The sequence below is a fragment of the Anarrhichthys ocellatus genome, unplaced genomic scaffold (assembly GCF_004355925.1).
Source record: "Anarrhichthys ocellatus isolate YVR2014 unplaced genomic scaffold, GSC_Weel_1.0 scaffold20, whole genome shotgun sequence".
NCBI classification, from domain to species: Eukaryota; Metazoa; Chordata; class Actinopteri; order Perciformes; family Anarhichadidae; genus Anarrhichthys; species Anarrhichthys ocellatus.
In genome coordinates, this window is record NW_022280050.1 from 7,334,649 (window position 1) to 7,359,508 (window position 24,860).

The 24,860-nt window shown below is 39.5% G+C and overlaps 1 protein-coding gene across 2 annotated transcripts in view; it reads right to left on the reverse strand.

The window, feature by feature from the left end:
- Positions 1-24,860, reverse strand: part of LOC116389550 (glypican-6-like) — a 76,139-nt gene that overhangs the window by 13,441 nt on the left and 37,838 nt on the right. Inside the window, exons 5-7 of one of the 2 annotated variants that reach the window (XM_031858305.1) lie at positions 8,083-8,213; positions 7,275-7,418; positions 6,233-6,262 (exon numbers count right to left, since the gene is read on the reverse strand). In XM_031858305.1, coding sequence (XP_031714165.1) covers positions 6,233-6,262; positions 7,275-7,418; positions 8,083-8,213 — 305 coding nt within the window. The remainder of the gene's footprint in view (positions 1-6,232; positions 6,263-7,274; positions 7,419-8,082; positions 8,214-24,860) is intronic. The other variant, XM_031858307.1, reaches the window with a different exon arrangement.

Genomic DNA, 24,860 nt, shown 5'->3' on the forward strand with positions numbered 1-24,860 from the left:
TACAGTCAAACAATGCCTGACTGAACTATCATGCCACATGTGCACTTCGAGACTATTTATTTCTGTGTGGTCTTAGAAAAAGTACCAGTTATGTTAGAATCTGTGGAATGTACATAATTGCATGGCTTGGCCAAGAGTCAGTAGATACAACAACTCAGAGAAAGGAGCTGTGGACAGGCCCACTTTGCTTCCATTAAGCTGTGTCCAAAACAAGAATGTTTCAGTGGCTTGACTTGTTCTTGGATTGCAAAAATATAATGTCAGGGTCAGGATTTTGGGGAAAGGAGTGGTCGGGCTTTTTTTTCCTGACAACTGACTTCACAAACCACACACGGATGTTTTACTCAGTGTTTCCCATTGGACATGGCAAAGAATGAGAGAGAAAAAAGATTGTGTGCTTGAGTATTCAGTTTGACTAAATGTTATACTATTACAAGTTACCCGTGTAATAAGTGTACGAATTAATAATTTATACTTACAATAAAGGGAACAGAGAAAGAGAGTGATATCACGGTTTCACATGCACAGTTATTATATTATGAGATGCTACACAGCTTGATAGGCTGTTCTGATCCAGTCACATTACTCACAGCTGAAAAACAACCTTTTTTTGCACCTTTTATTCTATACTCTTCCCACACTCACTTGTAACCATCCATTCATGGACGGCTGGAGGCAAAGCGAGGGAAAACCCTGGGCAGATTCACTGGTCTCTCACAATACTCACAAACAGACAGACACAGTCACACAACTAGAAAAACACAACTAATGCAGTAATTCATGAGAACGACTAAAATGGCACACAGGAAGAGATAAAGCTGTGAGCTTGATTAGGCAACCTCTGAATATCCTCCAGGTAGTAACAATGGCAGCACTGAGGCCGACTCCGGTGTGTTTCAATCTGGAAAACTAAATCCCTCGTGTGCACAAGTTTGGTAATTGGTTAATGATATATTGTTACCATTTTATTTATTGTGTAAGCAGTTTATTGACCTGCATGGTGTGGTTGTAGGAAAATGGAGTGCCCCAAGAGAATAAAAAAGGAACAAAAGTGTTTTTTTCAATTCTAAGCATTGATCCACCATGCTGCCACTTTTTCTCACTTAGAGGGCTAGCCAAGACCACAGGAGGGATTGTCTTTTTTGGACTTGAAACGACTACTGAAGTGCACATTGGCACGATTAGGCATATAGCAGTCCTGAGAAGAAAATAAACACTTGTGACCCCTCTGATTTATTTTGTGACCCTCTGTTGGTAACCGCTGTGAGTATCTAGCAGTTTCCATGAAGACTATTTCCTGCAAGATTATGTGAAGTGTTGTTCTGTTTCAAGCAGCAGTCGGGAATTGCTGTAGCAAGTTTAGACTAACCTTGGGGCGCATGCCTGAATGCATGCTGCATACAGCGTCAATTGTTGACTTTGGTTTCCAAAACACATTTTCTTAGGGCAACAGTACAAAAAATGTTTGACAAGGTGAGACAGGCAAGGAGAGGAAGGAAATAGAACGGCAGGAGTAAATCATGTCTGCACTGATAAAAGCCACTCCACCAAAATTATCATCATGAACGTAAACAACAAACACTTCCATTGTAAGCACTTACAGCTAGCAGCGTGCGGGAGACTCCAGTAATGTGCAATGAGTGCACAAACAGAAAATAATTATAAATAATGTTACAAAAATGTTTTTTTAATATTACCAAAACTAGCTTTAACAATATGCAAACATGTTGATGAAAATCCGATTTGGAAACATTTGTAATACAAAAATGGATAATATAGTACTTAATAAATAATTAAAAACTCAAATGTATTTTTTCACGTTTTGTCTTATTTTCTGGAAAGTACTAGTTGCAAGGGGGTCATGTTTAACTTGAACTGAGAACAGTGAAAGAAAGTGGTGAAAACCATTCGAAATCCATCTTGTTCTTTAAAAAAGATTCCAAGAATTTCAGATATTTTTCAATTAAATTCTGTAAAAACTCATTATCAGAGCTAGCGTTAATAAAGTGAGTGTTTTTAATCCCTGTTGGAGCTGGTAAATGATGACCTGGGTTTCATTTATTAATAATCAGGGAAGAGCGTGTACATGAATAACCTTGTAGTCGCTGTTGACGTCTTAATCAAAAGTTACATCTGACTGACATTCAAGACTCTGAAAGCTATGTAAAGAGAGTCCAAAGCTATTAAGGAACATAAAGTTATGGCAAATATTGTTCCCTACAGGCTTTCTCTACAGTCTAGTCTTATCTGTGTCTTGCTCTTATTGTTTATAGTGCCATACTGATAAAATGCGAACCATGTATAACACAAGGGAGACAAAAAGGACCGATACAATTACACTAAATTGAACTGCACCAAACTTGTTACAAATGTCAAATTAAAAGCTACACCTCTTATCTATAATCCGCCTCTGAGCCTGACAGTCTGTTGTGCCTTTATCCCCTCTTTGGACTTTCAAATCTCCATTTCTCTCAGAGCTTTGAGGGCGTGTGCTCTGACAGAATGTCAGGCAATTAAACAGTCATGGCTCATTGAGCTGGAGGTGGGCCCGCTCCTGTAGGCTTCTCTATAGGCAAACAGAAGAAATGAATGCAGGCTCATCCTGCCATCCCTTGCACATTCTTTGACTCAAAAGCTTAACGGTAAAATCGGGACAAGAATTTCTTATCAAAGGACACCTTAAACAACTGTCAAGTTTCACAAGGCTGAGTAGTGTCACTGTCGCAGGTAATTCATCTCGTGCCAGAATGTAAACGAGGACAGTGTGTGGGACAACAAAGATGTGCTCTCACAGCGAATTCAGTCATGTCCCTGCTGCAAGATCAACACATAAATGCTGCCACGTTAATGATGGCACAAGGCAGCAGCTACATGAGACTCACACGTTCACACCTATTCTGAACATACACCATAGAGGTGTGAAACAATGACATGCAGCTGTTTCAATTAAGACTCACGTACTGACAGAAAGCTTCAGGGAAAAACTAGTTTCTATTTTTTATTGTATTTTTGTCATTTTTTTCGTACCAAGACTCCAAGAGCCAACCCTATGTTTGAACGTCTGTATTTTGTTCATGCTGGAAATGGAAAGAGAATCGACAACCGTGGCAAAACTTTCCCACCACCGCAGTTACAGACTGACACAATGGTCAATATCTGACCCTTTCAAAAATATTACTAACAACCTATTGCTGACTGCAGCGGACATGTCGAAGGGAGGAAGCAAGAACCGAGTTCATAAATAACGATGGCTAATAAATTGCTTTTCATAGAAGGTCCCTGACCACCTGTATCACCTTAAGTTTAAACAACCAGAGAGATACAATGTGAATGTGAAGTGATGTCTACTGCCACTACTCAGTTATTTAGAAAGAGTATGGTCTAGACCTGCTCTATATGTAAAGTCTCACAAGATAACTCCTATTGTGATCCGGCCCAATATAAATTAAATTGACTTGGCTAAACAAATAATAGCATGCATCCTTCCTAGTAAGCAGCCTAAACCAAATCAATGGGGAATATTTTCAGCCACCAGCTCAACCATCCTTCCTGTCACTGCCACGCTAAGAGAAGAAATGCATGTTAAATTATAAATATAACGAATGACCACTGAGGATTCCACATCTTTCGTAATAAGCTAATGCGACCAAAGTGAAGATCACATCCAGCTGCAGGCTTCATTTTTTGTGTGATGATGCAGACCATGTTGTGTTCAGAATCAACTGATTCTATTTAGTTCTATGTTGCCTGCACTTTTATTTATAAATGATCACTGCAAAGGAATATTTCTTCCATTAGTATGGTATGGTAGTATGTATGGTATAGTGGAAGTTTCCTTTAATAAGATTAGCTCATGTGAGCAAGCTTCCTCAGCAGTCAGTATTGATGCATTTATATGTGGCAAGACAGAGAGAAGCACATTTCTTCCTTCCAGTATGGTGGCTGTTAGAGGCAGTGATGTCAGCTGCAGGACCTCAATAGAAATACATTTACACAACTTTTCACAAGTTAGAAATGTATACTTGTAATAATACTATATCTAGGCTATTAATACATTTTGAGAATATCTTTCTGTGTGTTGTTGCCAGGCCTTTGCTTGCTTGGTATATGCTTATAACCAACGTTATCCTGTTAGATGTTTGAATTTAATGTTAGCTGAGCAAATCTCAGCCGCCAATAAAGTAATACAATTTTACCACAACACGACTCATCACAATGGTGAAGGTTATGTTTCACTGTCTGAACAGAACTTTTACCATCTTTAGCTGAGAGCACCAAATGTTAAATAATAACCACTGTGGCTTTTTCATTTACTGCATAAAACTATTTCACATAAGCACTTAGCATGCCAGTTTTGATTTATGATATTAAACAGTTAAATGTTACTGTTGAAGTATACTTATAACACACTCAACAGTTTTTTTAACTGCACGGTGTAACTGTCTAAATGAAACCATTAAGTTGAATTAAACATGCAGGAGAATTTCAGCAGGTGTTAAACCGTATGTAGTGTAAGTGTGGTTTTATTAATAGGAAACAGGTTTATGTTATACAGTAGCTTGGCTTGTAAAGGCCCTCTGACTTGATTTTATGTGTTGAACACTTGTTATCGCAGCTCATAATCAGAAACCTAATCACTATGACTATTAACTTGACTAAAACAGTTGCTGGCTGTTTTTATGTTTCTTTTAACAATACTGAAGTTATCATATATTAATAGTTGTTGACATTGTATTTCTAAAAAAACGCAGAGGTTTAGTCTTAGAAATCTTTGAGCTAACATCTAGTTGCAGTTAGAAGAGCAATACCTTCAGGTGCAGTATTTCCACACTCAGCTGTGTTGACATGCTTTACACGGCAGCTGATAAGTTACCAGTCAAATATGAGTGGATATGAAGTGTCCTTTATCAATTCTTGCATAACTTTCACATTACTACTTGTATGTGAAAGGGGTGGTTTTTAGTGAAAAACCCACAGAGAATTATCACCTCATTCTGCATTTTCCTCAGCTCTACTGAGCTTTAAAGCATGTTTTAGCTCATTGTCTTGGTTTGAAGGCCGGCAACCTTCGGTTCTCTCGTTCTGCTCTAATCAGCAAAGAGTTTTGCGGACACAGCAGACGGCTGTTTCAGTGAAAAAAGCTCTAATAAACCCAATGTACACTATCTGCTCAGCACCAAACAGCAGGCAGACAAAGTTAACAGCTAGCTGGTGAACATTGTGGAGCATTTAGCAGCTAAAGAGCCAGATATTTTCTCAGGAATTAGCGGAGGCCAAAAGCATAGTGAATATCCATCAATTTGTCTGAACCATGACTCCAAATGAATGCTAATGTTGCTCCGTTGTGATTTTCAGCAGACACCACCTGACAGCGGTTGAGATAATGTATGTGAACCGCACAAAGCAAAAAGACAAACCAAGCATTCTCTTCATGAACCAAACAACCCCCATTACATTATGGAAATATCATGATTTGCCGTTTCCTGTGGCCACTATGATCAGCATGGATTCCTCATGCACATTCCTCATGATGTTTATAATGGAATTTGCTGCTCAGGTACACTGGTCTAGTTATCGCATGTTGAAAATAAGCCCCTGTCACTGTGCCCAGTCTAATCTTAGCAGGCTAATTGCCCAGTTATTCATGAGCAATCTGGAGCCCCTATCGTCACTGTACCATTGCACCAACACTTCACAGCTCTCACCTCTTCCACTTCTGACGGAGCAGGTGACCTGCTGATTGGTTGGCTTCCTGAAGGAGTTGGCTCTATTAGCTATGGCATTGAGCGTCTTGGTCTGGGATGTGTCAAGAAAAGGTGTGGTGGTTGACGAAACTTGGATCTCTAGAGAGGAATCCTCACTAGCTGAGGACATTGTTGCATGTGGTCTATAATCCCTGTTGGTGTTAGCAACTCATCTGAATAATGCCATGTTTAACAGCCAATACTTTGATGCTATAACACACAACATAGTGGCCAATATCGGTGACGCCGACTCCACATGTGAGATGGAAGTGAGAGTGACACTTGGCACACCGAGTGCCGGATACTACTGGGATTTACAGGTCACGATGCTTGTTTGCTGTAAATATCTATAATGCTTAGAACACTATGTACCCCGAACCACACAACATTAAAACATCATGTTTGCTCTGTCATAATGCAGAAGACAGTCGCAGACAATAGTCCCCAACAAAAAACATCTGAAATGGGTATAAAATGTTGAACCTTACACTGTGTTGCATCGCATTCCAAACAATCCTCTGGTTTGCAGCATAAAGGCAGGGGAAGAGAAAGTCTTAATTAATTCAGTGTAGGTGGAAGAAATCATTGACGGACATGAAAAGCTAAAAAGGCAACTGCTATACATGAGACATTAAAACTGCGTGGAGAATGAATTGGTTTGTGCAAAAACATAATTAGCATTGAATTAAACAAATAACTAAATTATTGTGGTGGATATTCGTAGAGCCAGATGGCAAAAAAACTGCTGCTTTTCAAATGATGTATTCATTATCTACATGAGCTGTTATTAACCTGCCACAAAGCTCTGAGACATTTGATTTAGCATGTTTTAAACTCTGTGGGCGAAACTGCCTTTCCGCCAAATAGAATTCATACATTCGGTACTTCTCAAAGGTCAATAATGCAAACAATATTTTTGGGTTTCCGGTGTCTTCAACACAACGAAGATACAATTTCAAAACATTTACTCTGAAAAGGGCTAGAGGGGAGAAAGGAAGGGCACTGTGGCTGCAAAGGTAATCCGTGATGAGAACTGTCTCTCAGCTGAATTGGTCTGTCAGCTCCGTGTTAACCTTTACCCTGATGCAGCATTTTAGGTTTCAAGGTTGTTTGAGATGGAAATCCATGTATCAAGATCCAGCCCAACAAACATACAGGTAATCTGATAGAAAATAAAGGTGCGCTTTACAGCAAACAATTGATATGGTCAGCCTCAAAAAATCTATCCATCTCCTCTTTCATCCCTTTCTTTTCTGTTTGCCAAGTACACAGAGATGAGAAGGACACTGAAGGCAGCACAACACACCTTCCTCCTGCCCTCTTGGGGTAAAGCTGTTGATTCGTTAACAAACACAAATCGATAGAGGGGCCTGAATGGAGGACAAGTACAAAGAATTAATTTCCGGCTCCGGGGGCTTACGATGGCAAATCACCAGCTTTAATCAACAGTGTCAAGTCAGAAAGACAAATGATGTTTACACTGAAGCAGTGTCTCGTCTGAAAACAGCAGCATTGGCTCGGCCTCCTTACCAGTCTGTCTAGGCTTGTGCCAGCTGCAGTGGTAGGCCGTTCCTCTGGGCTGTACGGCCTGAAGCGAGCGTGGAACACATCCGGAACACCACGGGCAGACCTAGTCATTCCTGCGGGTTTTGGCTGGCCACAGCCTTGAAAAACCTGCAATTACAAAAACATGGGCACCCAACTGTCAGGGGTTTAAATTACTCGGGAAGCGGAAAATAGGAAAACATGCTGTTTTGTTAAGGTCTTGTGAAGCATTCACCCCACATTACCAGCGTGACAGTGCTCTTCGTCAAGTTGAGGTAACCACGTTGATAGGTGATTCAACTTGGGGCTGTGACCAATGCTATTTAAGATGATAGATTTAAGTTTTTACAGGCTTTTGGGAAAATACCACATATACTTAAACCATAAACAAAACTGCATCTGTTGCATGTGAAAGCCAACAGAGCATTTATCTTTCAATGAGAACAGGCATTCAAAACTGTGTAGGCAGAAAGAAATCTTCACAAACCACCTACATTTTATTTTATTTTTTTCGACTACAATTTTGCGGGCAAACGAAAAATGCAGTAAAACGCAGGAAACACATTAACTACTGTTAGTTGAACTAAGATTATCTGACCAAATCGAAACATGTAATTCAAATACAAGACCTAAACTTGGACATAATGAGAACGTGTTGTACTACACACCTTAGACACAGCCCAGCATGACTAAAAGAAAGTCCTTGCTCCCCTAGTTTCCCTTCAAGTTGGACTTCAAGAACCTATCTGAGGTGTTACTTTTGTTCTCTGGGGAACACACATAATTGACGTACCCTGTAGGAGACCTGGGCACTGTTATCTTGCATATTCATGATGGCCTCTGAAATCTTGACATCAATAGGCTCCATGACAGATTCAATGTTGAAAGGTCCCTCCAGCCTCTGCGCCACCAGCAGCATGGCATCTGTCATAAAAGAGGTTAAAAAAAAGGTTGGGTGTGGCAGGGAGGGGGAGGGGGGGAGTGCAGAGATTCAAGCAAACAAATTCAATTAAATTTACACTTTTCACAGGTATCTAAGTGGAGAGGCAAGTTTTCTAAAACTTCAAGTTTTTTAAAACACAAAGGAGGAGTATTATGTGGTCTCGTGCACTTGCTTTGTGACACATTCCCGTCTCGCGTTATGCTGCAGGGTCCAATATTAGTAGCGCACTTGAGAGGACCCAGTGCACTGCAACTTAAGAAAATACAAGCAAATAGAGGAAACATATTCACAAGCTTGATTAAACATTTAGAAGTTCACTGCAAATGTGGGAAACACAATCATAAAACACAAGCAGGAAGGATTCTACTCACATCCCTGGATGCATTTTACTGTGTTGCAGCTCAATTAAGTTGTGTGCTTACAGGGTTCCTGTAATTGCGTGTATCTCCTATTTTCTCTTGCATTTTCTTCATGTGGGTTTTTTGTTTTAGCTTGTGTTTTCAAGCTTGTTTTCTTCTTTTTCCTCACATTGCTCATGTTCCTTTATGTTGCAGTGTGTCAGGCTCTGTCAGCTTGCACAGAAAATAAAAAAAAACAGGTTGACTCCACAGAAAACCAATGAAATAGCTTTTAATTTCCACTTTAACTTATTTGAATTTAGTTAAATGCTATGCCAGCCTAATCAATAATAAAACAAGAATCTGTTTAAAAAAATATTTATTTCTGACTATTTTTGATAATTGGTAATTTTTCATGCAAAAGGACCAAAATTGTTTCCAGATTCTGAAATGTGAGGATTTGCTTGTTTTCCCTATCTTATATCACTGTGAACTGAATACTTTTGTGTTTTTGACTATGAATTGAATATAACAAACAACTTGAATACATCACTTAGGGCTCTGGGGAATTGTGTTGGACTATTTTCTGACATTTAAAAGATTACACTATTAACCGAAGGTCATAACCTCAACAGCAAATGATTATGTCTTGCCTTCTGATCACTACATGACCACAGTATTGGCAATTACTTCCACCTTCTCATTAAATACATGTGCTGTATGAAGCAGCGTGAATGCGTCTTGGGGCAAATTCAATGTTCATGTAGATCAACTTAACCAAATCAAGAAAATGTTGTTAGGCTACATGCAACAAATAGCACTGATGAGTCATTGATTTAATAAAACTTTTGAAAGCCAAGCGTTTATCTACATCCGCTGCGGGGCATTGAATTCTATAAGGTCAATGGCTTATTAATATCCTCATGTGGGGACAAGCCAGAGGGCCTTACACTTACCATTATCATCTCCACAGAGCCAATTTGTTTTCGTTACTTTCAATTAACACCGATCATGTAAAAATAAGATGTTGTGTTAAAAATATTTAACATTTCAGCTGTGATGTGCAGATTTCACAGTAGCTGAGACAACAGCTGTTGTTCGTTAGAGGTTAAGAGTGTTAATGGATGTTGCCATGAAACAGAAACACTGCTAAAGTGCTCTCAAGTCCACAGGGTCTACACACTAATGTGCCGCAGTCTCTGTAATGGCAATTCTGCGTTTGTATGGCGTGCTCCAGGGAGTTGGACATCACCAAACCACTAACTCATAACTGAGCGAGTCCCAGATCTGGAGACAGAACTTAAATAGTCTGTTAGGAGAGGTTTCTGTATCCGTAGACCTCCCAGGACAAGACCTCACCAGCAGGCTGTCGTGTTGACTCTACAAATATGTCCTTACTAAATAAGGTCATCCTGTCGGTTGGAGACAAAAGAAACAACGGCCTCTTACATGCTCATGACAGCCTTATCAGTCACCCCACCCATCATAAGATATAAGTACAATGTATACCCAAGCTGTGAAGGCACAAATACCTTTTCAGAGAACAGACCAAAAACGGAATACAAAATGACGGAAACTGTAAAAAACATATGAAAACAATGGATGTTAACTGAAAAATATATAAAATATTACTCCTTGTAAAAAGGTAGCTATGATGTAAAGGGGATATTAAGAGACAAATACTGTAAAGAATAATATATATATATATATATATATATATATATATATTATTTTTGTCATTCTTGGACCTGAGGTCACTAATGGCAGAGGGAGCGCAGCTCTGGCTCGATTCCCTTTCAAATTATGTGGAAGTCTGAGCCTTTGAAGAACTTTTCTGTTTGTTAACAAAGAACAATCTAATCTGTGAGGCTTGCTGTGATTTTACTATACAGACTGTGTCGGTGCCAAATGGTTTTCTGTAGTACTTCAATCGCACCATTGTGCAACCATATGGTCTGCGAGTAGATGACACTTCTACTATTTCTTCATTTGCATTGATGCTGATCAGCTGCTATAATGCGTTTCTTGGCGCTAAACTGCAATTTAGGCAAAACACTTTGAATTTTGAACTTGGCGTTGCAATATAGCTTGCTGTTCAGTCTGATTATAATGCAAATTAATTCAACTGCCTCAGGTATGTCTGCTTACTTGATAACAAACACATTAAAAAAAACAATCTCAATTCAAGCGTGAGCTTAAAAACTCTCAAGTGCAAATACTGAAAATTTAGGTCAAGGGAGCCAACTGGGAACAACTCATATTTCATAATAGGAGAAAAGAAGAGTGCCTCAAGCATCACAAATGATGGAAACCATGGTGACTTGTCTGCAACTTATCAGATGGGCTCGTCAAACAGAGAGAGCCGAGAAATCTGTCTTCATACATAACTGAGGGAGAGCAGACAGGGAGCGACGGGTAAAGAGTGAGAGAGAAAAAAGAGGGCATAGACGAATGAGAAGTGGTGCTGATTGGGTTGAACGTGGCCGGGGTACGACTTTGTCCCAGAAGAAGGGCTCCTGCACCGCACGTGGAAAAACTCTACCTACATGGAGAATTAATGACCATCATTTATGAGGAGTGCATGAAGTCCAGTCCTCTGTGGCATGGCTGCCACCTCTGAGCCAAATTTTCCCTGCATCACTTTTGCAGCACTGAGATAGGCCACCGGCCAGGCGGAGGAAATCTTTTTATCATCACGACACAGCCATACAAATAGACACATATTGTCCTATTCTAAGCTGCGGGTGTTAAAAACAACAGCTGAGACTGTGTCGAGATATAGACACTGTAGTGTCACGGGTTGTCCCTAGGGTGGGGCAGTGCAAAAGAGAGCGTAAAACAGGCACAATCAGACAGTATAAGCAAAAATAAAGGTTTATTGGTCCGTCCCACTGGCAGTTCCTTTAACTCAAAAATCATAAATCAAACAAAAAGGTCCATGAAATAAACATAAAGCGTTCCGGAGGAGAAAGTGGTTTCTTCACCAAAAAAGTAATCCAACCCTGCCAAGTCCTTGGTATCTGTTCCTCCATGTAGGCGTCCTCTCTCCTACTCCGGGCCCAACTCTTCCCTCGTGGTGCTCTCCCCTCTGCCCTTTATTCAGTTTCCCAGCCCTGCCTCAATTAGGGGCCTTAAGCACCTGCAGCTGGGTGCCTGATGAGGCAGTCTGGGAGTTGTAGTCTCTAGCCCGGTGGCCATTTTGGGTTGTGGGCACTGATCCTGGGTGAGGATGTAGCGCCCCTCCACAACCTGTCCCCTTGTGATGCCACAACACGTAAAACCGAAGAGACAACATGCCGTGAAACCACAGTGAGATCCAAATATTTTTGTTTCATATCAGAGGTGTGTGTTTCAGCTTGTGGTGTGAGACATGCTTATTTGCATTGTCTTGCTAAACAGATAAAAAAAATACGAGGAGGTAATATTACTCTGTGCTTTGCCTCTTTATCGAGATTGATGTCCACTTAAATTCAGGCTATGTCAGCCAGAGGCAACCTCCAGCAGACAAGGACAAATAAGGAAAGCGAACAGGCCTATCTATGGCTCTTTGCCTGTGAAGAGTGCCACGGAATGAAAAATGGCTCTTGTGTAATTTGGATTCTGTAAAGCATAGCTCATCTGTGGTTCAGTCAACCAACTAATGGTGCTATATGAAACTGTATATAAATGGATAAGAAAAAGAATGCATGTTGTTCCTTTGACAGACTTCGTCCTGACCAAAAAGTCCTTGAACATAGCCTACACATTCGTGTATACACACACAAACGCACACAAACAGAATTTCCACATAACGAAATCAGCTTTCACTTTTAAAATATTAATAGCAATAAGACACAGACGGCACACTCAGAACATCAATAATTATTTTTTCTTACCAAACCGTAAAAGCTTTTCAAGATGATAACTTCTTATTTTGTATTTCAAAAACATCATATACTATGGAAGCTGCATTATTAATAAATAATAATACATTATAAATTATTATTATTACATTATTATTATAATACATTATTATTATATAATGACTCCATGGCTAGTTGGTGGTGATGTTTGTCTTCCTTGTTAACATCCAGTGACTTGTTGAGAGCGGTCACAGAAAGGACAACGCTGTAAATCAAAATATCCTCATCTGATACAAGAATTACAAAGGGTATGTCATGAATTTATATACAGTACACAACAAAAGCTTTTCTGTAAGCTTAGATGGAGCCCACAGAATGGAGCTTAACTCTGAAAATACAATCTATTCAAGGTGCAATACACAGGGGTTCAGAGCATCAATATAGAGGCTAGTGGTGTAACGGACCACTGTTATCTGTGTCCGTGATCCCCTTCACGGTTCGGCATGCAGGTGAACTGCGGATTAATTACACAGTTTAACGTTAACTATCACAGTGTGAAATAAAGTTTTACCGAAGATTGTTATCCGCCAATATTCAGTCAAATATGCGATCAGGACATCGGCATTCATGCTTTTCTAGTCGCCGATCTCTGATCGCCAACGAACGAAGGTTCCGCTCAGTTATATTATGATGTGTTCAGGCTCTGTTCAGTGAAAATTAGTATTGGGTGAAGGTAAATTAAAACATTATAATGTGTTCAAATGTAATCTTGTAAAATGTAATGTTGGTGAGATTTGATTTGAAACAGTTGTTTGAAGATGTTTTTACAACAACATAAATAGATATTAAAGATGAATTCTGACCTGTTTAACTTCCTAACACCAGCTCTAAGCTTATCGTTTGAATTGTGTGTTTCTATGAAGAAAAACAAAAATTACTATAACAAGGTAAAAGGATAATATTTTGAATTTGTGATGGTTTACAGACCACAGAGTGGTTTAAATGATTTATGTCTGGCACCTTGTAGATCAGCTGCTATAATCAAACAAAAAAATTATCTGTATCTGCTAATATGGATCATCAATGATCGCAATTAGAATTGGCGGCAACACATATGATCAGGGATCTCCAAAAGTTATATTTGCTCCCTTTTTTTCTTTTGTGCTGATCCGATCAGTGACTCTGATCCGTGATCTGCTCCGAACTGTGAGTTTTATGATCCGTTGCACCACTTATAGCAGCAAAAAACGACTTGCTATATGTAGATATAGTGGAGTGGCGTCTACCTGAGCAGAGACTATAGTCGGTCTCCCTCTGTGTAATCCAAGCTTCTCTGACCTTGCTTTGTTGACAAAGCCGGGCCGACTGTGCATGCTTTTAGTGCATGTTAGTGCATGTGAGCGTGCCCCACTGGCTAGGTCATGGCTTCTGCTCTGCAGCACTCTCATATGGGGATTACAGCTGATAACGCTAACCTGACTGACAGCATGGTCATAGAAGCGTAGCACCAACCCTCTGGTTCCCCCTCAAGTAAACACAGCTCTGTCAGCACGTCTGCCGTACTTTTAGCACTGCTAGCACCGTTAGCTACGACCTGCCGACTAAAGACTAAAGTGTGTTTGCACTGTCATCGGTGTGGGAATGTGTAATTAGATTAGATGTTGATGGGCAGGTGGGTGGCAGCCTCTGCCATCAGCGTGTGTTTGGGTGAATGTTGACATGTAGTGTAAGTGCTTTGAGTGGTCGGAAAACTAGACGGGCTCGACACAAATGCAAGTCCATTTATCATATCAACACTTACTGGATGGATTGCCACGAGATTAGGGACACATGTTCACATGAGGATTTGTAATTATTTTTGGTGACCTGACTTTTCTTCTAAAGCCATCATCTGGTTTTATCTCTGTCTATGGCCAAATCTGCAAATTATATTCCCATCAGCCTCAGCTGTACTTTGTGTTTACTGCTAATTAGCAAACGTTAGCATGCTAAACTATTACGGTGAACATTGACAACATAACCTGCTAAACATCAGCAAGGTAGCATTGGGCTCAAAGCACAGATGTGCCCAAGTACAGCCTATGAGAACTGCTCGCATGCCTGTTAGTCGTGTTTAAAATAAAACACGACACACTCGTTCACACAATCGTTATTCTTTTTCCATTATAGTAGAGGGCGGCTGTAGAGCACAGCTTTTCCATGTAGTGATAACAGCACACTAAATAGTATGCAAGGCTGCTAATGTAAAAGCCATGTACCGGAGAAGCACTGATACTGTACTGCACTGCTAACGAACCTAAGCCGCATAATTCAATAACGAGCCATCCTCAAGTAGATCGTGTTACTAATGGGTTTGAAGATGTCATGGAATTTCAGTCTGTGGGTGCTGACAGGAGAGTTTCAACTATTTTGCTCACAAATATGTTGAAGAAGTCCTTCCCCTCCAGTCAGTTTCCTTGTTTTCACTTTGTAAAAAGCCTGTACCCTCTTTCCTTTTGTCTAAACCTAACCAATCCTACCAAGGAAGGCGACAAGTGCTAGACAATCAGCAGGATTCATGATTTAGCAGCCTGAGCAGGTACAAGCAGCGAGGCGAGCAGAGCTCTCCATCCGCGCTACTAACTAAACAATCACAAAGAAACAGAGTGAATGTTATATTCTACATACAAGCTTTCACAGAAAAACAATATATTCTGACGTACCCCTTTGCAATCACCAACATTCTGATTAGTAACTGTAATTGAATGACATTATTTCTGAGTAACTGCAAAGGAATAAAATTGTATTTATTTTAGGGAGAGTTTTTTGCAGCGCAGCTGTGTATTTTATTAACCCTTTGCCTTGTGGTAAAAAGAAAGTCACAAATATTAGACTGTTATAAATCCATTTCACTCGAAAGGTGTGGGTGAAATGGCTTTTAAGCACCACTGTTCTAATTCACTGCTGTTCAAAAGCATCTCCATCCTCTGGATGGAGATGTAGACTTCACACAGTTAGGAAAACACGAATAGAGCAGAGGACAAAGCTAGTTTGCAGGTATACAGTACTTGACACTCATTTTGTTTTTGACATCACATAGACACCAAACAGGGTGAAAACAATGATGGCAAAATCATATGAGAAGTCCACATATTCAATTCAACTTCATTCCTTTAGTTGTGGGTGTTACAAGTTTGAGGAGCGGAAATGGCAACTGAATATAAATCCCTGTGGATGAAATTCTGCAGCTTGTGAGAGTTCAAGCTCTCCGAATTAAAAATCCACTACACATCGGATTGCACAATCAGATGTGTTATAAGGCACACATCAGATGTAAGGAAGCTTTCTGTCCCCCTTTTTCTTGGAGGCCATCTTATAAATCCTTGATGTTACAGAATGCAGCGTGAGCAAAGCAGAGACGCTGAAATCTGTAGACAATCAGTGGCTGCTTGCTGGACAATAGCTATTTCAAAATAAAGAGAGAAATAATTGAAAATGTTTTCAACACAGTATAACTCATTAATCCCAATGGAGGAATGCAACTGAGTAAGGTATTTGTGCTTTACTGAAGTATTATCTTCTCATGCAACTTTATACTTCTACCTGACTACATTTCAGAGAGAGAAATAATGAACTTCTCCTCTACAATAATTTTACACATGGAGTTAAATTAACCTCAAAGAAATAAGATTTTTGCATACAAAACATATGAAATACTTATACAATATGATGCTTTGTTGTACATTGAACTACCCAACAGAATATAGCAGTATAAAGCTTAAACAATGAATCAATTAACAAAAAGTGAACTAGGAATTTGTCCTTTAATATTTCATGGTTCCAGCTTCTTAAAAGTGAGGATTTACTGTTTTTTCATTTAATTATTTCACTCATCTATTTTTAATAATTTTGAAGTTTGCACTATTGGTTGAACAGAAGTAATATTTTTTACTAAAGGACCTTAAACACTTCCTCCACCACTGAATATTCAATAGGAGACTACAAAAATAGAGATACGTTTTAGCTCTTTTCATGCACTTTGCCTCTCATTTTCCCACTCATGTGCCCTCTCTCTCAATGTCAGATCAGTTAAAACTATTTTTAACATTAATAACACTGAATTAAACACCTTTGCTTCACTAAAGGTGAGTTTTATCTGAGCCATACCCATCCCCGGTCGGGAGGAGGCTCAATAAGCCAGGTTGGGTGTGATGTGCGTTCAACTATTCAGCTTGACTGCTGCAAACCGTGTTACTGTGTAGGCGTGAACTGAGTACCACCTTGCCTTAATTATGGTAAAGCGTAAATGTGTGAGGTGTATTTAGTCTTTGAATTCCTGCCAGTTTTAGCACAAATTTACTTTTAAATAGTATATCTTTTTGCACTTTTTAAATAGTACATCTCTTATCTTTGCTGTATGCTTATTACCTTGTAATGCACACTGAATTGCCCTGTTGTAGGAAAACGTGCTATATAAATTGAGTTGCCTTGCCTTCAGCATGCTTGTGAGCAGAAAACATTTTGGTCTATTTGTGTGAGGGAGGGTTTTTCCACTCAATATTTTATTCATGAGGAATTTTACACAAATATGTTGCTGGCTTGAATTTTCATAAACAGTGAAGTTGTGGCTGGCTCCAGTTACCAAGCGAAACCAACCGCCTAATTAAAAAAAAAAAGGAGCAGAAAGAATCGATGCAGATCACTCCCAATGTGGTGACATGTCTCTCCAGGGAGAACGGTTACAGCCTGTACACACCAATGCAACACGATTGCAAATAAAGTGGTGGCAGAGTCAACTAGTTCACTTAAGAATGACTTTAAACCAATCACGTGACAGGGCAGGAGGGAAAGTTCCATCGCAGTTGTCAACTACCTGTCAACACACGAAAAAAAAGATAATGACACAAAAGGGTGTAAACTGCAGCGGACAATATTCATCACCACAGCTTGCGATTGGTATTCAAACAACCTGAGAGGTTGAAGACATTGGTGGAGACAGCCGGATAAATAACATCAAAATGTTTAAAAACAGCCTGCCTCAGAACATTGTTTAACAAAAAGAAAACCCAACCGGAGGAGTTTTTAAAACAACAGAAAGACGACTAAACACTGTCAAAGTGATCATCTTAAAACAGATACCCAGTGATTTATGCGGAGAGCGTAACGCTCTATATATCCGAGAGGACTTGGCGTGCGACTCCTGATTATGTTCAGTGTAGAGTTCCCAGGTGTGGTGAACAGACTGACAGCTGTTAATCAGACACTCCATGCTTCAGTTAATTTACGTAATTAAAATTCAATCCCACTCTTAATCTCATCAAATTGCACATGTACCGCTTTTTTAAATGCATGTTTGTGATGATAAGAAAATAAGTATTTATTACAAATTCATTTCTAAATTAAATTCTATAATTTGCAATTCAGCATACACACAATATACTGCTTAAAGCATTATGTAATTAGCTAGTTCCATAATTAATGCCAGGAGCAAGTTTTAGGAGCAGATTGGGTAGAGGTCAGCAAGGATTTGTCCAGCGGAAACTAATAGATTACAGACTGGCGACTCAGCAGAGCCCATTTAATCTACTGTATGATTTATTCAGATTTGATTTATTCAGTGTTACATTAAAGACACATTATAGACTGACATTCTAGCTTTGTTTATCTTATGTTTCCTAAAACTATAGGTATCACTGTAGCTGCTGCATGAACAAATTCAGTAACACCGCAGAGCAAATATGAATGAGATGGCCCTCTGGAGCTAAAGCTTTATTAGTTCCAGGAACAGCATCTTTCAAAATGAATCTAAAATGACAATGTAAGACAAGTTTATTTAACAATTGACATTGGCCTTTTTGTTGGTCATATCTTATTTGCTTGTCTATTTCATTTCTTGCTCACGAGCAGTGGCGTCGCCTGGCCTGGGCATTGGAAAGATCTTTTCTTTTGCTCCATATAATTCTCCACTTTGAGCGGTTAATTGTCACTAAGAAGACGGCGGTTGTGTAATGTTGTGAATGGAAGATACAGATTACCAAGCCGGTAAACTGCAACACATCGAGACAAGCTTTGTTTTTAAAACAGGGAAAAGAAAAACTCGATGTATTGCATTGGAAGAATTTACAAGAGGGGAAAAATGATTAAGAATTTGTCAAAGACAGCGTTTTTCTAAGTTCCCCTGTGGGAACTTTTTTTTTAGGGAAGTCTGGTACTTTCTCACCGGGTCACAAAGGAGTGTATTGCGGTTACTTTACTCTTTAGATTGTGCTCCAAAGACATTTAACAACTGTACAGTTATATATAACAAATCCTAACCCTGATCCTGATCTCTGCCCCAGACTGCATGGCTTATTCCCAGACCTTGTCAACTCCTAGAAATGCCCAGGTGCAAGCTAAACAAATACACACATGGCCATTTGATCCAATGTTGTTAGTGGATACTTTAAAGATATAAAGATATCTTCATCGTTACTCTGTTTTTAAAAGTACGCTGTCATAATAACGTGATTAAGGACGGCACATTTTCCATAATTTATTGTACACTGGCCTTAACAAATAATTAATTTCAAAGAAAGTGGAAGAAATTAGACACTTGAACCAACCAATTCTTTTTTTTTCCCATTGTCTTTCACTTCACCAAGTTGGAGGAATTTAATGGCATTGCAGGTGAAATGAAAGTTAATGTCAATTTGCAAAAAAAGAAATGTATTTCAAGTTCTGTCACAAGTTGGAATTCATTCAATCAGAGGGTTTTATGTGAGTGAAAAGGTGTTGTAGAGAAAAATCGTGACCATCACAGCCACAGCCTCTATAGGTTTAAAGGATTTCTCACTCTTTGGCTGGGTTATTTTCAACTCCCCAATATCTTGTCTTCCCTGGTCAGTGGAGCAGGTATATGATGTTAGTCTGGATGGAAGGCACAGGAATCAAGATGAATATCTTAGCTTCACGTCTGTGCCGGCTCTGGGTCACAATGTGTATTCTCGCAATTTCTCTCTCTTTTTTTTCAGTGAGCTGATTTTAGTTGATAGCACTGTGTAAATAACGGCAAGATGACATGTCATGTCAGAGTAATAATTAAAAAAACATATTTCTACTACGAATCACATTAGCATCAATTGTGTGTTACATTATGTCGCTGTCGGTCCTGAATATGACAAAGCCCTCCTGGGAATTTTACACCGAGAGCCAAGTCAATATCTTTTTTGTGGTTCGACCTTAAGCTAATTAAAAATCTTTTATCCTATTATGAGCATGAAATGTCAGAGCCAAAAGACAGAACTGGCATTTAAGGTACACTGAAGAACAATAATCCAACTGACAAGAGTCCTGATGAAGACAGATTGAACGCATACAGAGGGGCAGTGAAGAAGACAAGTGTTTCTTAAATAGATGGATGGAGATTTAACATTACAGTACATACAGACTGACAGGTAAGGTGAATATGCTGTTTCGCATGTTGAAAATGTCATTAATGGATGATAATGCAGCTTCCGAATGCAGCTGCTTGTTGAATGCAGGTGCTTCTTAGCCATCAATGTTCTGCATTACTGGGTTTTAACAGCAACAAAAGCAAAATAAATAGCAAATCTGCAGTGGATTATTTTGGGATAGTTTTATATTACATGTTTATTCAGCATTGGGTCTTTTTCATTAAGAATCAATTAGGAATTTTTTTCATTATCAATTGATCTTTGCATTATTTTCTTGATTAAACGCTGAATTGTCTGGTCAATAAAATGTCAGAAAATAGTGAAAACACCCAAACATACCAGATACAAAACAGAGAAAAACAGCAAAAAACTCACTTTGATGAAGCTCAAACCACAGAATTGATGACATATTTGTACAAATTAATTCATTTGTTGCAATTAGGAGATATGATCATTCCTGTCGTGCATGCCATATATATGTTTTTGAGTTACTTAGCATCATTTTGTCTGCATATGTATCCCACTAACCCTGCAGCCGGAGAAATACATGACCCACCATCATCTTCCTTCTCTCACTACATGTTGACATTCAACGGATTTATGTCTGCCGCCAGGTTCTGTAAGTAGTGCGAACTTCTTCTCATTCATACCAATTCCAAAGTGTTCACTGTGGAGCAATGAAATATTATTTTGAAGTATGATGATCTCACAATGGATTTCGTGCATGTTTATTACCACAGTCATGAATTGAATTATGAAAGATCATATGCTGCGGTTGTCACAACACATCACTAGCCTGAAATCAATACTGCTCAGCTGATATGCAGTGTGAGCTATAAAGTATAGAGAGCTTATATGACAATTTCACTTAATTTAATAGAAACAATGGTGCTGCATAGAAAATTGCATTATATATCGTAAAGTATACAGCACACACTATGTATTAACAAATGGAATACAAGCTAGCAACTAATATCAAACAAAAAGAACATGAAGTAATAATGATGGATCTGTGTGAACAGAAGCATGCACATACTGATATTGAGTTGCTTGTGTCAAACGCAGATATCTCATCCTGTTTGCTTTCATGAGAGGCTGTAAGGCAGCGGGCCAACACATGCATTTAGCCACTCTTGTATGCAGTTTCATTAACTTCTGACTGAATTCTTTTAAACTGACATCAAATGTTTAATGATGTAGGTCAACTCAGCACGTAACACAACACAAATGCCCAACATGCCCCGGTGTGTCAGGAAAGATTAAACATGGCACCCCGTGGTTCTTTTGATGACTTGAATAACAGAGAAAATGTCTTGCAATCTTTAATTACACGTTTCAATGTTAACAGCCATGACTAAGAATCCCATGAAATATAATAAATGGATTGACTGAATTAGTCATGTCATGTATATGAGCACAATGTCTCTATGCACTGCTTTCACAAGCCAAAGTAAAACTAATAAGTAGTCATGCTTGAACATATGCCAAGTAGTTAATTAAAACTATGTACTGCAAGCGTTTTCAAAACATATGGAGGACGTTCAATCAATGTGTAGTCTGACAAAATGATGGAGTGAGAAAAGGTCATTTTCATAATGCTCACTTGGATATGCAGTGAAATATATCAGTAGTACAAAAGCTGATGAGCTTTGTGAAGCTTGATTGTTCTAATAACTCTAAATATTTGGTGAATATACCTTCATTATATATCAAAATGATCATTGTATAAAGCATTGTCCGCTTTAAAGCTGAACTTGTATCAAGCTGTTCCACCTATGTCAGTATTTGTCGACTTGATTTAAACTGCAAGAACAAAATAATAATACATGTATTTTATTTGTATAGTGCTTTAAAAGGGTACTCGAAGGCACTTTACGTGGTAAAAACAGAAACAATAAAAGCAATAACATTATAACAGTAAGAAACAAAACAAAAACGTACATAATTAGCATCATAGGTTAAAAGTAGAATTAAATAGATGAGTTTTGAGTGCAGGTTTGAAAGTGGCGAGTAATGGAGAATGTCTGAGGTGTTGGGGGAGGGAGTTCCAGAGGGAGGGGTCAGCAATGGAGAAGGCCCTGTCCCCCCAGGTCCGATGTTTGGACAGAGTAGGGGGCGCCGGCGGATCTGAGGTTGCAGGTGGTAGTGCATCGGTGCAGGAGGTCCGAAAGGTATGAAGGGGCGAGGGTTGAGAAGGGCTTTGTATGTGATGAGAAGAATCTTGAACTGGATTCTTTGCTGTATGGGGAGCCAGTGGAGGTTTTGAAGGACTGGGGTGATGTGGTCTCTGGTGAGGGAGTGGGAGAGCAGACGGGCAGCTGAGTTGTGGTTGTATTGTAGTTTGTTGGGAGTCGTCAGCGTAGCAGTGGAGACCATGGTGGCGTATGATGTCACCAAGGGGGAGCATGTAGAGGATGAAGAGGAGGAGACCGAGTACCGAACCTTGGGGACACCTTGAGAGACTGGGGCTGTGTCAGAGTTGGATTTATTGATACTAATGAACTGTTAGCGGTCGGAGAGGATTTGAACCAGGAGAGGGCTGTGCCAGTGATATGGAGGGAGGACTCGAGACAGGAGACGAGGATGGAGTGGTTGATGGTTTCAAAGGCTGCACTGAGGTCGATTAGTATCAGGATGTTGAGGGAGTGGTCATAGAGTTGGATGGAGTCGAGGTGAGTTTTGAGTTGGTGGGCAACAGTGCGTTCCATTATTTTAGACTTAAAAAAGAGATTGGTGGTGGGTATGTAGTTGTTGTGGATGTCAGGGTCAAGGCCAGGCTTTTTGAGGATGGGTGAGACTGAGGCGAGTTTGAACATCTATCTTTAGAAAACGTTGGCAGCACAATAAAAGCCTCTTTGTGGTTTTTTATTCAACAAACTATCACTGCATGTTTCAAATAGTATATGATGTCCATCCGAATTAGCGACCACCTCACTACCCTAGAGCTTAGAAAACATAACTCTGAGGTCTGTATGTTGTCTTGAACTGAGGGCACCGAAATCTGCAGATTTGTTATTTCAATTTTTTGAGTGGTTGGTAAACCTAATTAATGTGTGTTTACTCTCCACTACACCCCCGCTTTTAGAAGAAAGTTCCCTAACAACTCGCCCTTTTGTCCGACCACACTGCAGCTGCTCTTCCCTGTGCTTGCAGAACACACAGAGACATTCAGGCCACCATAGATCATTCAAACAGATCTGCTTCCACATCGATATTAGTGACTGCATGCGTCCAGCAAACACCCATATATGCTGCTTTCTCTTCTGTCGGTCATGAAGTGTGTGGTTACAGAATTAAACGGTCAGACAACATGGATAGAGGTAGAGTATACAATATTATATCATGGCAAGTATTTGTTAAAATGTTTGTTTTCGAGCGCTTTGCAAAACAAGCAAAACTATTCCTGACATTACTATTTTTGCGCATTATGTTCATACCGTTGTATCGTTTTGAGCTGAACTTTTGTTGGATGCCCTGTTTCTATTTATTCCTGTTGCCCACTTCAGAAGTGCAACAATGGATGAAGAACAGCTGATTGGTGCAGTTGAAATGAGGAGTTATCTGTACAGTACCACCTCATTTCACAAGAAAAACCTAATTAAGGAGGCAGCTGGCTGGAGGGAGATCGCCTGGGAGCTGAAAGTTTCCTACTTGCTGTTGGCTACATTATATGTAATTTCCAGTAAATATCTCAATATAAAACGGTTTAAAGTTTCCAGTTCCAGTTTAAAAAGTACAAATGTCGGAAGATGGCAAGTATTTCTCTTCCATCTTTTAAGTGACTACGTCTCCACTCTGATCTCAAACGCACAGCTGATCGGTACGTACTTGGTTTGTTTACATGACGTAGCGTAACGCTTTCAGTTAGGACATGGTGTCTCTGAGGCAGGCTTTTCTGCCATCATTACAGTTGTTGAATTATTATCGTTCCGCTTGACATAACTTTACATTTCATTCAAGTGACGTTGTGGGACTCCCGTCATACCGTACAATCAGTAGCTTTTGTTTCCCCACAATCAAATATTAATTTTCATATTAAAATATCAGTTTGTTTTTTTACTTTTCCAAACTGTGTGTAGCCATAGTTCAATTTTTTTCCTAACTGCATTCTGAAAAGATCCTCCCCCTACCCTGTCTCCGATTGGCTCTGACCTTGATATACTTTTTGCGCTGAATGAGGGTGGGGTAAAAAAAAAAATAAGGCATGCGTGAAACATACCTTACCATACCTGTGCTTCTCCCCGAGCAACAAGACAACCTTAAAACATACCAGTAATTCAAAATGAAGAGAACTATCGATTGTTTTTTTTGTCAAGAAAAATGCTGAGGTGGCCGTTACACCTGTCCCCAGCCAGAGCCTATACAAAATGGCCAAAATATACGCCTTTCACAAAGAATGGCGCATCTAATTTCCATTTATTGCAAAGAGCGCAACCAAAACATGGCTGGGAACAGTGCCTTTGCTGTCAGAGCATCGACCTTACGAATTGAAACGTTAAACAAACACTATACAGGATATACTAAAATATGAGGACTCTGTGGCTGCTAGTCATAAGTGATAGCCTTAAGTCCCCATCTTCTGTGTGAGTATGTGGGCAGTTCGAGCTTCCACTTGAGAGGGATTTGATCAAAGTGTTCAGGGATTTGATTGCTCAAAAGTGAGCATGACTTGCATGCATTAGTTTTTGAAGAACCCTAAACCAGTGATGTTAGATCATGAGATGGAGGATATTAATAAATTAGATCTTGGAATCTGGAAACAAACACAAACATTTTTGCCAACTGACATGTAAACACACACCTCTGAGCCACAATAACACTCTGCTAGCTATTAAAACCAACAACTTCCACACTTGGTTTTATATGAAAAAGATTTCAAATTTTTCATTTGCCTCAGGCTGGCAAGGAACAACCGGAGCTTCTTCTCCTGTTTCTCACAGCAGCCTGGTCACGTTTTCCCTGTCACCACTTTAGTTCAATCCTACAGGAAGACTCTATCCAAATGACAGCAGGATGTCATCTATGTTAGGCATTCT